Source organism: Ixodes scapularis, unplaced genomic scaffold (assembly GCF_016920785.2).
Source record: "Ixodes scapularis isolate PalLabHiFi unplaced genomic scaffold, ASM1692078v2 PGA_scaffold5__190_contigs__length_132052651, whole genome shotgun sequence".
NCBI classification, from domain to species: domain Eukaryota; kingdom Metazoa; phylum Arthropoda; class Arachnida; order Ixodida; family Ixodidae; genus Ixodes; species Ixodes scapularis.
In genome coordinates this window covers 86,428,174-86,446,008 of record NW_024609880.1, presented here as the reverse complement: position 1 = coordinate 86,446,008, position 17,835 = coordinate 86,428,174, and the positions used below count along the sequence as shown (strand labels likewise).

The following is a 17,835-nucleotide window of genomic DNA, read 5'->3' as shown; positions in this document are numbered from 1 at the left end:
ATGAGCAGGAAGCTACGAAAAGCATGACAAGTTGCGTCTGCGTCGCACACTTATTTAGAGCCTTTTGAATAGTCCATTTCGAAACCAAAATAAAACAAAAATATATCCGAAGAGTTTTGCATAATGTAGTTAGTAATTAAAGTAAATTGAACTCCAAAAACGCTGCAAAACACAAGAACAAGTCCAATATGCATATTAACAATAAAATAAAAAGTTTAGACTGTTGCGACCAAACCAACTGTTCTTGCGGAATAGAGCGCGAATATACACACGACAATTTGCTAACACAAGAGACACGGACAGTGTGCAATTGTAGCAAGCTAGTTTTTAATGCGTTAGCATGAGAACGCTCGTTAGCGTTTCCCATAGGAGGGCGTGTGTGGCGTTTAAATGGGTCATGCTAACGCATTCCTTAAGAATCCACCAATGTATCTTTTTCTTTTGGCTTTCTCTTTTGCTTCCTCTATTTTGTGCTGTCTTTTTTAGGCCTCGTTACGGCGTCAGTGTTAGCATTTCCCAAAAGTGAACGTGTGTAGCGTCTCCCAAGGGTCATGCTAAGGGATTCAATAAGAATCCATCAGTGAATCTTCCTGTAATTTTCTTACTCTTTCACGGTCATCCACATTACTGGTGGAAAGAACCAGATCTATACCACTCGTGGAAGGAACTGCGTCCATATTACTCGTAGAGGGAACCGCATCCATCGTTTTAACTATAGTCGGTTGGAAGTCCAAGGAGGTAGGAGAAGCTCCTCCCACAAGCGTGATGCGCCCGTTTCAAATCTCTCCGCAGTCGAAAGAAGAGTTCACTGGAAACGCTCCTTGTTGCGCTTCAATGGATTCCAACTTGTCTCCGATCCCACTTTTTAAGAAAACGACCTTTGTATTCATTGGAGGGGGAACCGAGCCCCTGAGTGCAGCCTTTGCATGCATCGGAGGGGGAAACTAATCCCCGAAAGTCGTATTTGTTTCCATCGGAGGGAGAAAACTCTAATCTCCCTCTCGTGGCTTCCACAATGCTAAGTCAAAGTCGAAAGATAAAGCAAATATGTACAGAAAGGCAAGACTCTCCTCGCGCGTTGACCGCGACGTCACGGAAACGATGGCATGCTATCGGATGCGGAGGTGGCGGAGGGACATATGATTCCCTTTGAGGGGCATTTGCCGCTACCTTCTTAACCTGTAACCGACTATACTTATACACATCACAGCTCACGCACCGCTACTACAGAAACCCAAGGCGAAGAAAAACTGGTGATTGCAAAGCGGCGACTGTGTTTGCGCGCACAGTGGCATGTTAAAGCGAGGGGGGGCGGCGGGGCCCAGCGGTGTACCGCCCCTGTTGCCGCTGACCCTATTGACGCCACTGCGCCCGCATTCCACCACGCCGCGGCGCAACACCTTCAGGATAACAAAGCCGTAGTCCTTAATGATATGGCGTCATAAGAGAAGGCCAACTTTGGGACCAGAGTGGACACGAGATTACAACAACGTCGGCTCAAAGTTTAAACTTGAGTCAATGCCGAGCGCTGAAGCGGCACTCGCTTTCAATCTGTATCCAGCGTTGCCCTTCTCTGGTGACACGATCTCATTCGTAGTAAGGTTTTGATATCTAGGTGGTGTTGCGCGGCGCCTCCTCCTTTCTGGCTCTGCGCCAGCTGTGCGCGTGCCTTCAACAAAAACCAAAGGGCTCGTTTTGACGAAAGCCCGGTGGTGACTTTCGTTTGTGAGCTACAGGGAGAGACGTAGAAGGAGTTGAGGGGTTGACCCGTGTGATGTCAGTGCTTCGGACCAAAACGAGCGTCGTACGCGCCACCCTCATCCCCTCCCTCTCCTCTCTCCCTCTAGCTGACAAACGAATGGCACCCTCGGATTTTCGTCAAAAAGAGCGTTCTAATTCTAACGCGTTCAAAGAAAGAAAAGCAAGATCGCGGTGCATTAATTGCGCGTGATTTCTTTATTCTTACACTAAGAGAATAACACTAAGCAGTAAAGATGTGATTTCAACCTGTCAAAGTGACTTATCAAGAAATAAAATGTGATTTACAACATAGCGAAGGTTTTGCGACTTTAACATTCATACCTTCAGCTAAATTTGTGGCAAAAAAGTCAAGTTTTCTGTGCCTAGAGAGTTCTTGCAGTAACATCCCCCTGCCCTCCCAACGCCACAGCTCAACAGCATAAATGTACAGTAGATGTGGCGCTTTGTATTGTTATTTGGCTTGCCAATATTGTACCTTAATGCAGCAAATAAAGCAGCTTGAGACCAATTGGTTGTCCATATTTAGGCCCTTATAAAAGCCCACTCCAACAGAGCTTTTTTTTAAAGACGTAGTTGGCACAGAATGCTGCGTTCACGCAATATTTGAGTTTCTTTGGACCACTAGCTAACTTTTACATTTGCCAAAAAATAAATATCTTGATTTGGTAGAATGCACGTCTATGTGTGTAAATCAGCTAAATCAACCAAATCAAGATCGCTCTTCAATTAGCAAACAATGTTGAACGTGCCCTGCGGCCAACGGCCTCTATTATGACAAGTTGTGCATGAAATGTTTCTGCTTATTTAATATAATTCATTTACAAGACGGGGATTCTTTCTTGGGAGCTCTAGATAAGATGGCTAGTAAATTTTGACCAGTGGCAAGGTGATAGGCATACTCCTTTTGCAAGAACAACGTGCCAATAAAGGCTCCTCCCAGCTTCTAAAAAAGGTAATTGAAGGTATATTGATAACTCCTAACTTTTTTTAGTTAATAGAGGTACTGTGGAAGAAGCTCTACTGCACAAGCTCTATTTAGCACGCCATTTCGCCAGGCACCACTGGTCGTTTAGGTTCGGTACAAGGCACTTAGTGAACACGGGTGAATTTTTACGCGAAATAGTCTTGCTCAGCGCTCTGCTGTGATGACACCAACACATTTCACGCGCAAAACAAGCCGAGAGCTGCACGTGAGAAAACAATGCTATACGATGCTGCGTCAACGTTTGAACATAAAACCGTACAGCCGCCATGTAGCTCATTACTGCCGATACGCACTACGATTTTGAGGGAAAGTTTGAACACTCTCTCGGCATCTGCGTGCAACTGGATGAGCATATGTCAAGCGTGAGACTCTTAGAAATATGTTTCAGAGATCTCTGCTTTTGGCTAAAAATATTTGCAAGTATTTGAATGCGGTATTTGATTTTTATAATTATTAAAACGTGTAAATCCATTTTATGCGTGTATTATATGTACTGCGTGGCCTCTAATTTAATTCACAATATTGACATTGGCTTAAAGGGATACTGAACCGAAATTTGGATTTCGCAAAATAAAGCGACAGAAGCGTTGAACGGGACGCTACGAACTCCATAACATCACTCATACATCGATATCTCAAACGAATGGCCGTACTTTTGGAAAAGAAGACCGCGATCAAGCGAGGACTTGAACGTCACTGTCCTGGAAAATTTGAGAATGATGGGAAGCGGCCTCACGTCTCTTCTTCTCGCTTCGACTCTCCAGCTCAAAGGGAAGTGGCGAGGAGGAGAGGGAATGAGAATCGCGACGTCACTTGTTTCTTCGGCCTCGTCTTCTGTGTTCAATCGCGCACTTTTTTTCTAAAAATGCAGCGATCCGTTAGAGATATCGCTGTATAAGTGATAATTTTGGATCTTGCGGCGTCTCGCCTATCCGTCCAGGATTTTTTGTAAGCTCAAATGTCGTTTCCTTATTACTTTAATTGCCTTCTGGAATGCAGGTGTTTCTCCCCACAATTTGCTTTTGTTGCACCGGACCGCTTTGTCATTTAATGGAAAATTTGAAATGTCAGTACTCTGGAAACGTCAATAACTTTAGTTTCGTTACTTTGAATTTTCGCTTAAACGATAGAGACGTTGGCACGGACCTTCCAGTGCCGACTACTTTATGGCAATTGACTGAGGAAAAAAAACAATCCGTAGATACAGTCGAGGCAAAAAAAATTTGCGCAAACGATCGGTTACCGGGCCGACAATGGGACACAACATGGCATTCTAGCCGTGTAAACATGCACGGTGTACAAACTGAAGCAGTGGAGCACCTGATACTCTTCTGTAAGCCGCTGCTGTGACTTCCAAAGAATCAGCACAGTCTCAATTCTAAGAGAATACTAGCGGACACTGATGTTCATAACGACGAGGAGAGGCGCCGGCAACTTGGACGGAGATGGAGCTAGTCAAGCCCGTGGTAACTGCAACTCAGACAGTGCCACTCCATCAACTGCAAGTATGAGAGTCGCCGTGTCGCTCCTACAGTGTGTGCAGAGAACGAGATTGAGGCTTGAACACTGGTGACGTAAAATAAGCAACAGACAGAAGTATATTTTTTTTATTATTTTGTCAAGGGCACGGACATCCTTCCAGCTCGCCCGTTTCAAAGGAAAAAGCCACATGATCATCATCATCAAAGCGGGAACAAGATTGCCGGGCCGACAGGTGCCTTCTTAGTAGTGTGAAAAAATTGGCAAACAGCATGTGTTTCAATAGTGCACTTAGAGAAGACGCTCTTCTGCCTCAGGGCATCGCCGGCCCAGTATTACTTGCACGTGGGGTCGCTTACTTTCACGTTAAAAGCAGCGGTATCTTTTCCTTATTTACTGTTATACCGTTATTGCTGGTTATTAAGATATTCAGGCGCTGAGCTGGTAGCAATAATAAACGTCCATAACAATGTATTTACATATATATATATATATATATATATATATATTATATATATATATATATATATATATATATATATATATATATATATATATATATATATTGTTAAGGTGCTGGAAGGAGCGATGGGAACGGGGTGCCCTCCGAACGATAGTTTTAATTCAAAACTGCCCGCTGCAGCGCCTGTGTGCACGAGCCACTGCCGATGGCCTGTCGTTGTCTTCGTCGCCGTCTATGTATCATTACCCCCGCCGTTGTTGGTGGTCGTCTCGACCGCATAGTGGAGGGGGAAGTTTGGTGGAGAAGAGGGGTGTTCTAGGGCAAGGGTTTGATTGGGATGATGGTAGGGTTTGATGCGGGTGATGTGAACGGTGTCCTTCGGAGGTGTCCGTCGGTCAGGTGTTGGGTAGGGTACCTGGTAGGTGAGGTCCAACAGCTTGGCAGTGATGCGGTATGGGCCGGCGTACCGGTGGAGGAACTTGGTGGCCTTGCCCTGTTGCCGACGTGGCGTCCAGAGCCACACAAGGTCACCGGCGGTGTAAGACGCAGGTCGATGTGTCTCGTTGTAACGTTGACATTGGCGCTGCTGTGAAGCTATTGTGCGTAGGCGGGCGAGCTGTCGCGCCTCTTCGGCACGGCAGACAAGGCGGGCGACAGTGTCCTCTAGCTGTTCATTGTGGTTGTAAGGAAGTAACGCGTCGAGAAGTGTGGTTGGGGATCGATTGTGTAGAAGAAAAAATGGAGTGTAGCCGTGTGTGTCTTGGAGAGCAGTGTTGTAGGCGTAGGTGACAAAGGGAAGTACACTGTCCCAGTTCTGATGATCGGACTGAACGTACATGGAGATCATGTCTGCTATTGTGCGATTGAAGCATTCCACTAGACCGTTCGTCTGGGGATGGTAAGCTGTAGTAGGTTTATGTACAGTTCCACAGAGGCCTAACAACTGTTGAAGAACTTCGGAGAGGAAGACTGTGCCTCGGTCGCTGATGAGATGCCGAGGATGTCCGTGCCGCAGAAAAACTTGTTTCAGAAGGAAAGCGGCGACATCTTCAGCATTGGAGGTAGGCAATGCTGACGTCTCGGCATAACGCGACAAGTGGTTAATTGCGACAATAATCCACCGGTTGCCTGATTGCGTAACAGGAAGTGGACCTAAAAGATCAATCCCCACGCGTTCAAATGGATATTGGGGCGGGTGAAGAGGATGTAGGCGTCCGGCGGGCGCGGAGGTGGGTCGTTTCCGGCGTTGACATTGTAGACATGATGCAACGTATTTGAAGATATCACGGTACATGCCCTGCCAGTAGAAAGTGTGTCGGACACGCATGTATGTCTTGAAGAACCCCATGTGTCCAGCTGTGGGGTCATCATGGAGAGTACGCAATATGTCGCCACGGAGATGCTTAGGAACAACATACAGGAGTGGCGCACCTTGCGGGTCATAGTTCCGGCGGTATAATATTCCTTGTTCCGATGTGTAGATATTGGTAAGGCGTTTTTCCTTACGTGTCTGAGAACACTTCTGTAAACACTGAAATACTTGGCGGAGGGATTTGTATTTTTGCTGTTCTACAGCAAAGTCTAAGCTTGAGGTCAAAGCGATTACATTGATGGGCGTAGAAGGGAGTGATGGGTCTGAAGCTGTCGGATTTATGGACAAGCAATCAGATGATTCATGTTTTCTACCAGATTTATAAAATATAGATACATCGTATTCTTGAAGTTTAAGGGCCCATCTGCCGAGCCTTCCCGAGGGATCTTTGAGGTTGGATAACCAGCATAAGGCATGGTGATCTGTAACGACCTTAAAGGGGCGTCCAAATACGTATGGTCTGAACTTGGCAATTGCCCAAATAATCGCGAGATTCTTTTTCTGTTATTGCATAATTCATTTCAGGTTTAGATAAAGCACGGCTCGCATAAGCAACGACATGTTCTTTGCCTTCATGTTTTCGAATGAGGACAGCACCAAGACCGTATCCACTAGCATCAGTGTGTATTTCCACTTCAAGAGAGGGGTTGAAATGGGCCAAAACGGGTTGTGTTGTAAGCGCGGTTTTGAGAGCATGAAATGCACGTTGTTCGCGTTGAGACCAAATAAAAGGGACGTTCTTTTTCAAAAGGTGGTGCAGGGGGGCCGATATTTCAGCGAAGCCACGAATGAACCGTCGGAAATAGGAGCACAGCCCGAGAAAAGAGCGCAAAGCCTTTTGATTCGTTTGGGGGGGGGGGGGGGGGGGGGGGAACTGGGAAACTGCAGTTAATTTCTCGGGATCAGGGGATATGCCCTGGGGGCTGACCAAGTGGCCGAGGATCTTAATTTCAGTGTTTCCAAATACGCACTTCTTAGAGTTCAGGTGAAGGCCAGCGTCGCGAAATATTTTCAGCACAGCCGTGAGGCGAGACAAGTGTGTGTCAAAATTGGACGAGAATATTATAACGTCATTTAAATAGCATAAACAAGTTGTCCAACGCAAGCCTCGGAGCAAAGAATCTATGATTCGCTCGAAGGTAGCAGGAGCGTTACACAATCCGAAGGGCATAACACGGAACTCGTAAAGGGCATCAGGAGTAACGAAAGCTGTCTTTTCGCGATCTTTTTCGTCTACGCTGATTTGCCAATACCCTGAACGCATATCTATCGAAGAAAAGTAGTTGGCATCGTGTAGGCTATCAAGGGCGTCATCTGTGCGTGGAAGAGGGTAAACGTCTTTCTTGGTTATTTTGTTGAGGCGCCTGTAATCAACACAGAATCTCCAGGTGTTATCCTTCTTTTTAACCAGTACCACCGGAGATGACCAGGGACTGGATGAATCCTGAATGATATTTTTGCGCAACATGTCACTCACATGATTTTGTATAACTTCGCGTTCTTTGGCAGAAACACGATATGGACGACTGCGTAAAGGCTGGTGGTCTCCCGTTGCAATGGTATGTTGAACAATTGACGTTTGTGTCAGGGCAGTAGGTTGAAAGTCAAAGATATCAAGAAAAGAGCACAGTAGCTTATGCAAGGCGTCACGTTGTGACTCAGGCAAATTGGCGTTAATGGTCCGGCGAAGCAATTTGTGGGCATCCACGGAGTCGGAAATCAAAGGTGCGTTGAACGTCAAGCAGGTATCGCTAACAGCATTGATGTATATGACGTCGTGAAGCGTCGTTGTAGCAATGCATGAACCAGCTGGAAGGATTTGGTAGATGTTTGTCGTGTTTGCTACGAGAACAGTACATATACAAGAACGCGATCGCGTGAGAGCAAAGGGCAGCGCGAGACCTTTCTGAAAGAAAACTTCTAAGTTCGGTTCAAGTAAATAATCGGAGTCTGGAAGGTCTGCAGTTAACTGAATAAGCGCTGCAGTGAAGGGTGAAATTCGAGTGTTACTTGTTGCACGGAAAGAAACACGGTTGTATGAAAGAGGTTCAACGCCAGGGGTAACTTTGCTAAGGTATAGCGATTTCGTCTCACAGTCAATAAGCGCACGTCGAGTGACTAAAAAGTCCCAGCCTAAAATAATGTCGTGTGAGCAACTCGGTAGAACTGCGAAAATGTGACGATGAGGTTCATTTTGAATGATAATCTCGACAGAAACTAAGCCGAGGGGATAAATCAGTGTTGTGTTTGCGCTACGAAGACTACCGTGTTCCCAGGGTGTACAAACAAGTCGCAATCGTTTCCGGACACGGTCAGAAATTATAGAAATGGACGCTCCTGTGTCGACAAGTGCTGTGAAGCTTACCTTCTTAATGATTATGTCTAATAGGTTTGAAGAGGACGTAGTCGGTGGGGGACGTCGAGGAAGTGAAGGAGCAGCCGTACCCCCTTTAGCTGCTTCCTTTAGTTTTCTCCATCGTGAACTGATTTGGGCAGCGTTTGGTCAACCCGCATCGGAGAACGTCGCCGGTATCCTGCAGGTGAGGGGCTTCGGTTTGCACGGGCGCGATATGAAGGGGAAACTGAACGCCGTGGGTTACTAAGTAAGTGTTATTCTGCGTCTTGATGATAACTGTCGTTATGATAATCTCTGTACTGTGGGAAGGCTCGAGGATTGTATGCCCGAGAAGCATCCGCGATGCGAAGGCGACAGAATCTTGCTATGTTACCCGGTATGCCACAGTAGAAAAACATGGGTCGTCTGGTGGCCGGAGGGGAGGAGAACTGGCGGAGCCATGGCCTCTCGGAGCTTTGGACGAATCTGGGGTTGTAGTCGGCTTGAAAACAATTTGGTGTGCCGCAGGCATGCGCTGGTGAGGCTGCGCAGATAGTTTCTTGTGATGATGGTGCTGACTGTGCCAACTCGTTCCGAATTAGGGTTCGTATGCCTTCGGGCGACAGGTCAACGGGTTCGCTTTGGAGGTCACGGCGAGAGGGTGTAAAGAGAACGGCGAGCTCTTCTTTGATGATCTGCCGAATAATGTTTTTGATGTCGCCTGTCAAGGGTGGTCCGGACGACGCGACGCAGTTCTGAAGCCGAGAGACGGTAGAGGGTGAGGCAATGCGCCTGCTTCTGTGGCCTTCCCAGCGTTGGCACTCTTCCTGAAGTTGGGCCACGGTTGTTGGATTTCGTGAGACCAACACTGCGAAGGCGTCTTCGGCAATTCCTTTCATGATGTTTTCGACCTTTTCCATCTCAGACATGGTGGGGTTCACACGTTTGCAAAGCGCCAGAATGTCCTCGACGTAGGTGGTGATGGGCTCACCTGAAGATTGGTCTCTCGTTGCGAGTCGCTGGGTGGCGTTCTCCTTGCGGCTCACGGGACAGCCGAAGACGTCCGATAGCCGGGTCTTAAAGGCATCCCATGACACTATCTGTTCTTCATGATTGTCAAACCACACTTTCGCCGTGTCGCGGAGGTAGAACACGACATTGGCAAGTTTATGTGTGTTGTCCCAAGCGTTATGCACACTGACTCGTTCGAATGTGCAAAGCCATTCGTCGACGTCGTCGCTTCCGAAGCCAGCGAAGGTGGGGGGATCACGCTGACGGTAGGGTATGGAGCCAGTACGGATGGCCGGAGCCGCCGCTTGCTCACCTTCTGCCATGGAAGGCGGTGTAAGCACCCGATGACTTCGAAGATGCGTGATGGCAGAGCTGTAGATGGCTTGGACGAGGGACCCCCGCACCTCCACCAAGTATGTTACGGTGCTGGAAGGAGCGATGGGAACGGGGTGCCCTCCGAACGATAGTTTTTATTCAAAGCTGCCCGCTGCAGCGCCTGTGTGCACGAGCCACTGCCGATGGCCTGTCGTTTGTCTTCGTCACCGTCTATGTATCAATATATATATATATATATATATATATGGAAAGGAAAAAAACCTTGGTGAAAACAGCAACAACGGACGATTTATTCTTCGACGTTTCGGTCGGAGTCCGGCCTTCGTCAGGAAGTACTTTTACACATGAACGCAGGTGGTATTTATAGAATGCTACGGTCGAGTCCAAGTTTCTAAAAAGGGGGGATGACGGTTGGAGTTTCCAAAGAACCGTAGGAGGAGTTCCAGATGGGCAAACGCTTATACAATGCTGCCGTCGGGTCCAAATTTCGGCGGGTGACGGTTGGAGCTTTCGTGAGAGGGAAGCGTAGGGCAGTTTGTATCCGGGTGAAGAAGCTTGTCGGTCGGGGCCAAGTTTCAAGGACAGTGGGATGACGGTTGTAGCTTCTTTAGAAGGGGCGCAGGGTGACTTTGTGTAGCTACAACCGTCAGCAGCGTTTTTTACTTCGGCAGTTTTACACGCAATCTGACACGTGACGCCGACCGAGGTGTAGAAACCGAAAACAACTCTGTAACCGATTTTGGCAAACAGTCTTGAAGTCCCAGGCCAAGACGTCGACTCACTTAATGCTTTAAAACTCCAACAACGTTTCGAAGTGCGACTTCATTACTTTATATATATATATATATATATATATTGCAAACATCACCAAGCTGCTGAAGTACCCTCGAGGTATATAGGGGGAACGACCTACCAATCTCCCCTCTACCCTGTGAAAAGTGGCGCTTTTCATTGTTGTGGAAATTCTCGAGACAATTAAGCGCCGCGCGATACTTCTTGGAAGAACATAGCGTCTGAAATCTAGCTGATCGCTGCGCTATGACGCCATGATCTTCCCAAGGGCACCTCTTTGCACGTGCCTCGTACATCGATGTACCTTGCGCTGCTTTGGAAACATGAAGGGGCTTTAGTATTGGATGAGCACTTCCACAACAATGAATGATGCCATTGTCCCAAGATAGAGGGGCTTCAGTACTGGAGACAGCGCAGCGCAGCGAACGGCGATTTCACTGTTTTGGCTGTCGATCACTTCAGCCAACTTTACAAAGTGCCTACTATACAACTAGAGCTTACATTATGCATACCTGCTTATGTTTATTTATTCATATTTCCCAAATACACACACACACCTTATAAACTGTTCATCAGCAACCTATTTTTTTTATCTGAACATGAGAAAAAGCAAGTACCCCCACTCCAGTTGGCTACTAAAACAAACAGGAACCTAAGAACTTGTGTTCTAACAAACTCTTGCACGTGGAAAGCCATTTCAGTTTGAACATAATTTATTTTCTAGTTCATGATAAAAGCGAAATTCATTTGTTTCTTGAGTTTATCCAGTTGCCGCAACAACGGCACCAGCAGCCTTGTTGATCACAACGGCCGTGGCAACTTTCTTGCCGGCGTCGACGATCTTCTTCCTCCACTTACTGAACTTCTTCCTCAGACCGTAAGGAACCACTTCATCTTGAACTTCGTCAACTTCGTCAACTTCGTTAACTTCTTCGTCATGTTCGCTGAGGATGTCCTTCCCACTGACGTCAGGCTGCTCGAGTTCGGCAATCAACAGCGCCATCTCCAGTTCTTCCTCTTCTGTTGCTGCCGAGTATTTGCCCTGAAGCCATTTGCCAACCCTTTCGAGGGTTTCTCCTACTTTTCGTCTCCAGCGGTACTCCTCAGCTAGAATGAATGAGAAAACAACAAAAACAAAATAAGGAACGGGACACTGGTTGAGTGTAGTATGCCTGAAAAGGGAGCTTGCAATATAAAATAGCTCTGAAATCGTTGACAGCATTTAAAAAGCGAGAATGCCTGTTTTCATAACATCCGACGGAATATTCGAAACTGAAAAAGTTAGGCCGGAGGTGATTACATAGGCTAGACAACACCTTAACTAGAGGTCATGCATAGTAAACAGGAATGCCACGAAAGAAACACTCGAGAATAATAATAAAATACAACATTACGATGTGATAGTCGCAACAACATGTAGATTGTCCGCAAATGAAGCTGAGTTTTTTTACTAAAAAATAGTCCGAGTGATAATAGTGTTTAAAAGTAGGTATAAACTGTGTATATTTCGAAGACAAAAGGCTTATGCTACTGCATGGAAAAGTTTCTTTCAGTCTGGAAAATGATTTTAGATAATTATATATAATGGCCATTAAGACGCCAACGAATTTACACTAATATTTTGGATATTATTGGATTGTCTTGGTAACTGTTTTTTTGTTATTGAAAATGTCGGATATCACTAATTACGGCGTAAAAACAAAACAACAACAACAACAACAAAAAAGTAGAATGGTAATTGGTATCCACCTTCTTCAGCAACTTCCTCGGGCTTCGTTGTTTCTACCGGCTCTCTGAAAGAAGAACATGCTTCATAAATATAGATTTGTTTGAACAGTACCATTCTAGGAGGTGAAATAATTTTAAAATGTTTTACTCACATGCTGGCGCCGCCTGCAGAAGATGAAACAAAAAGACGGAAAACAAAGGTTTAAATTGTATGCTTTTTTAATTCATCATATTCATCAAGTTCTTGAGAAACTAAGCCTGATTAACACCTGAAAATAAAGTTAACCCCCCTGTTGAGGGAACTAGATCTAACATTCGGACCTGTTAACATTAAGAGAACTTATTGTGGAGCAAGGAGTGATTTCAAGACCTTTTATTTACTGCTTTAATTTCACAATCTTATGTTGTCTCCACTAAGTATTATGAATTTCTCCATGTGGTCCTTCACAAACAAAATGAACGACACATTTCCATACATTAAAAAAATGCTTAGCTTTGAAATTTAAGAACCTCATTTGATGCGATAGTATTAGGCTATAATTGCAAAGTGGCCAGTGAACCCAGTTTACTCACATGTCACAGTCAACAAACCAGCAAGAAGAAAAGGTAAAAGCAGCTTCATTTCACTTGAAAACTGAAAAGAAGAATCCCAAGCAAGGTTTTACTGACAGTCCCTGTTTTGTCGAACACACGCGTTTGGGCAAAAATAAAGTTGGGGTGTGAGGATGCATTGCACGCTGGTAAACCGAGGGCAGCATAATCAGGAGCCTAGAGATTGAAGCACTGGATGTGTCGCCGATTATATTTACTGACAGCATTAGAAGCGTAGAGCCGCGCAATAGCCGTACATCTTGTTAACCTTAAAAAAACATAAAAGAAGCAACAACAAGGAATTTGTTTACAAAGAACCACACTCTTTCTCTTAGCAACGAGGAATGTTTTTCTTCGCACACTGCTATTTTGAATGCTATTTTAAGTATTCATAATTACAGAATGCTCGCTATAACCAATCTTGTGCAATGAAAATGTAATGAAAGCAATGAAAATGCGACGTTATTATATAAGAACTCTGAACAACGAAGTACGGAGTAAAAATTCACCAGGGGCTATTGGAGACTCGGGGGTCGCAAAGGAGACGAGTTACAGTGTGTATGAGTAAGCCAAATATTATTAATCGTCAGATGCATAGTTCGAAAAACTGAACGTGCCTGCACGTTACCAGAACTGGTAACCCGAAACTTGACTAGCGCGATTATACCGTGAAAACAAAATGATACTGACAGGAGCATGACGTACTGTATCGGAAACAAACAAACGTCTAGGATGCGAGAAATGACAACTCACCAGTCAAACGTTCCTGGAAGAATGAATGAATGAGATCTTCTCTTGACGTTTTTATAGGGCTCTATTTACCGCCGTAACGCAGGATAAAACCTTCACTAGGCTTCTAGTTTTTCCGTGGCAGAATTTATCTTGTGCATTATGTCTACACGTGATGATAACACATGTGGGCAATGCCTCTTGACTCAGACAAAAAACGATAGGGCATTTGTCAGGTTTCAGTGCGGGAAAACACAGATCCTGGCGTATCGACATTCTGATATTGAACGTGCGTCAATGTACGTCATTTAACCTTCACAATTGAGGCAGATAAAGTGATCGAAGCGAATCTATTGCATTGCGTATTTACGGACCTGATTTTTTTCCTAAGCCGTATCGACTACTTACGTATTTTAATGTTTGAGCTCTAAGGTTGTGTTTTACTGAGTAAGCAAACTGAAACACAGACTCCATACAAGTTACTGGCCTCGAGATCCAGATTCAATTTTGGGGAAGCGTGCTCTTGTTTATCCATGGTTCTCTATAAAACAATTGAAGATTATATCTGCCCAAACTGACGCTGAAGAAAAAGCTCCCGAAAAATTTAGCGGACAAATTGACGTCACGTGACCCATGCACCCCTTCAGTTTCCCCGCTAAACTAAGCGAAACGATTGATGTCACCTGAGTTATGCTCAAATTCAGTTCCCCTGCTAAATGTGGCGGTAAACTTTATGCCACGTGAACTGACTTCATTTGACCTGCGGAGAAATGTCTGTTACCTGCTAAATTTAGCGAAACATTTGACGTCACGTGACCTATGCACCGATTCAGTTTCCCCTCTTAGTTTAGCGAAACAATTGATGTCACCTGGGTTATACGCAAATTCAGTTCCTCTGCTAAATTTTGGCGGGAAAAGTGATGTCACGCGACCTGACTTTATGGGACCTGCAGACAAATGCCTATTCCCTTCTAAATTTGGTGGAAAAATAGACGTCACGTGAAATATGCACCAATTCAGTTTCCCCTCTTAATTTAGCGAAACCATTGATGTCACCTACGTTATGCGCAAACTCATTACCCCTGCTAAATTTGGCGGGAAAATCGATGCCACCTGACCTGACTTTATAGTATGCAGACAAAGGCCTGTTCCCTGCTACATTGAGCGGAGAAATTGACGTCACGTGACCTGTGCACCAATATTTTCCCGCTAGATTTGGCGGGAAAATTGATGTCACGTGATTTGACGAGATAGGACTTATACACACATTCAGTTTAAAGTGAAATTAACAAAATAATAACGACTTCTTCCTAAATACTGAATTTTATGCATTATAGTCCTTTCAAGGTAAAGGAAAAAACCACTTTGAAATAATGTTTTTACTATAAAGGAACAGCTGTTCTCTTTTTGTTTTGGTTGAGCACTAGAGCATAAATTGCTCCTAGCAGCCTTGAACAGTAAAATTTGCACATATGAAATATTTCTAATTTGTAACAAGGTGTTTTGTCTCTTCTAGCTGTACAAACTGTGTGCATGAGCGTAAGCATTTCTTTTTTTTTTTTTTTTTTTTTTTTTTTACGGAACCAGCTTTTTAGTTTTGAAAGCAATAAGTCATTGCTAGTCAAAACCTGACTCCACAGATGCTTATCAGGTTAGCACCTCTCAAGGAAACGACTGTTCTCTCTTGGTTCTAATTTAATACTAGTGTGGGAAATCGGAGCTAGGATCCTTGAACTGGAAAATTTGCACGTTGGAAGGATTGATAATTTTTAACAATAAGTTTTTTTGCTCTTAAGCCTGTACCAAAAACTGCATAAGAGTGGACGTTAGTTAACCACTGTTTTAATCCTAGGGGCAATAAGTCATTGCTCACCAAGGCAAGTCACTCCTATCGAAAAAAAGACTCCATAGGTGCATATGAAAATAGCACTTTTTGGGGGTATTTATTTTTTACTTTAACGATACAGCTTCCTTTCATTTTTCTAACCATTCGGTAATACAAAGAAGTCAACCCCAGCAACCATGAAACGCAGAACAGGAGTTCTAGCAGAGTACAAACAATTTCTAAATTCCGCTGAATTCAGCTAATTTCTTTAAAATCCCAAATCAAAAGAACAGATTGTCGCGGATATTGTAACCTATTCCTGCGGAACATTTTATAGTTTGGTAGGTTTTCTTTTCATAATGAACGATTCAACTCTGCTGGTGCCAGGGCATTGACAGATTTCTAGAACCGTTGAACACAGATAAAGCAAGTTATCTGGTGCATGACTTGTTCACCTCAAAATGTATGTCCATTTCTTTCTTGCAGGTATTGGGCATGTTGAGTTTGCGCTCCTTTACTTTACTCCGAGTGCATCAACTAAAGAAGCATTACATACAAAAGTGCTACACAACAAAGCACTTGATGAGGCGCATGAGCCCCTCCCTACTGTACTGTTATGACTAACTGGGCATCTCGTGAATACGGGTAGCAGAAGGCGAAATTGTTTCGAAGGTAAATTAATTAAGGCCTATGCGGAACGGCAGAGTGTTGAGTAAAGAAGATGGTGGCATTATAAGTTTCTTCAAATATTTTAATACTTTAGAATGTTTTTAGAGGCTCACTTGGAGCACATTGGCAGCAAGTTACTTTGACGGACATATTTATTCGGCAAGCGTCCTGCTCATATTTAAATGAAAGACAACGTTCTTGAACTTGCTTGTTAACGTAGGAAACTGTCAAACTTGTCAGACCGGCGCACCAAATTCAGCCCTCTTTAAAAATGTTTTTTTCAGGCGAGATGCACGAATAAATATTTTCCAGAATGCTACGTACTTGTTTTCTTGCTTTTGAATCAAATTGCCTTTTCATGCTGGGTTCAGCGTTATTCCTCTCAAAAGGGGCAGCACTTTGACTGCACCATTCGTCTCGTCAACGTTTTTTCAACGCAGCCATCTTGTTCTGAGATTAAAGGTCACGAAGCGCTGAGAAGCTGCTCTCGCTCCGAGAAAAACTTGGTGCAGAAAGAGCGCGCTCAACGGTCTGTCATAGGAGGCAGGCAAATAGTGCTTTTTTACTTTAAAGTAATCCGCAACAAAGCACGAACAAACACAACCTTGTTTTTAAATAGAGAAATTGGTTATTAAACATCCAATTTCTTGCTTTTGGGAAAACAATTTACTATGTTTTGTTTTGCCAATTTAATATACCTTTCGGAGATTTAAGACCGCGCTTTTGTACTCTTGCCCTGACGTTACGAGTTTAATAGTTCGAGCAAAGCAACTAGACGGAGTATAGCGTATTGGAGGGCGACGCAGAGAAACTATCGACGAGCTGCTTGAGCCACTTCGGACAGCACGATTATGACGAACCCGGCATCTCGTGGATACGGGCGGCAGAAGCCGAACTTATTTCGAAGATACATTAACTAACGCCTGTGTGTAGCGGCACCGCCATTTGACAAAGGTTCAGATTTTAGTAAGCACTAAAAGCTAAACCATTTGTTTGAATATGACGTACAGTAGGGTTTCATCAATTCAAACTCCAGGAAGCCACAAATTTTGTATGAGTTATCAAAAAGTTTGTATATCAGAAGTTGATCGAAATATGATTTAATGATTTACTTTACACGAGCCTAGTAATCATAAGCAGGTATGCCACTCCAGAAACATCGGTTAAATTTATAACAAAATTAAGTTTATTAATCCCTCAAAAATATTGTTTATTAGGGACTGTTTAACCGCACATCACACGTCAAAAATAAAATTAAGGTTTTCATTCAGCAAATAAGTTTTTTTATGGACTATTAAACGGGGACACATGAGTAATGAAAACCTACCTCACTCTGCAGTTTCTATGACAACTTGCGCGAACACTGTGACGTAAACCTATGCCATGCCACCACGTCACGGCGTCCACGCAAGTTGCCATGTAAAGTGCCAAAGGTTTAGGAGGCAAATGTGGAGGCACCGTTCGCCGAAATTGGGCTGGGCGTGTTTCGGAGTGTTTCAAAAAATTTGAATGTGACCAATCTGATGACGAATAATAATACCCTGGCGGAGGTCGCGAGAAACGAAATTAATAAGCGCGTCGAAGTAACTCTCGGTGGCTGGAAATAGGGTTCAAATAGTGTTTCGATTGCGGTCATGAAAAATTATGGTTTAAGATATATATAAATATTTAAGATTAAAAAAAAAAAAACACGCCCGACTAGCAGAATGATTGACGTAATCCGTACGCCAGGCGCCGAGCGCCGAAATCTGCCGTCCAA

General features: G+C 44.3%; 1 protein-coding gene across 1 annotated transcript; it reads right to left on the bottom strand.

Moving 5' to 3' along the window:
- Positions 1-11,229: 11,229 nt before the first annotated feature.
- LOC115317561 lies at positions 11,230-12,932 on the bottom strand. The gene is made up of 4 exons (XM_029977222.2): positions 12,836-12,932; positions 12,415-12,427; positions 12,284-12,327; positions 11,230-11,641 (listed from the first exon to the last, which is right to left on the bottom strand). The coding sequence occupies exons 1-4, from the start codon at positions 12,882-12,884 to the stop codon at positions 11,295-11,297; spliced, it is 453 nt and encodes a 150-aa protein (XP_029833082.2). The 5' UTR covers positions 12,885-12,932; the 3' UTR covers positions 11,230-11,294.
- Between the last annotated feature and the right edge of the window lie 4,903 nt (positions 12,933-17,835).

What these genes read in the sequence shown, in the direction of transcription:
- LOC115317561 (XM_029977222.2), bottom strand. Translation starts at nt 12,884, where the DNA reads ATGAAGCTGCTTTTACCTTTTCTTCTTGCTGGTTTGTTGACTGTGACA. An exon ending in CGAGGAAGTTGCTGAAGAAG is followed by an intron (nt 11,642 to 12,283) that starts GTGGATACCAAT and finishes CATTCATTCTAG; the next exon opens with CTGAGGAGTACCGCTGGAGA.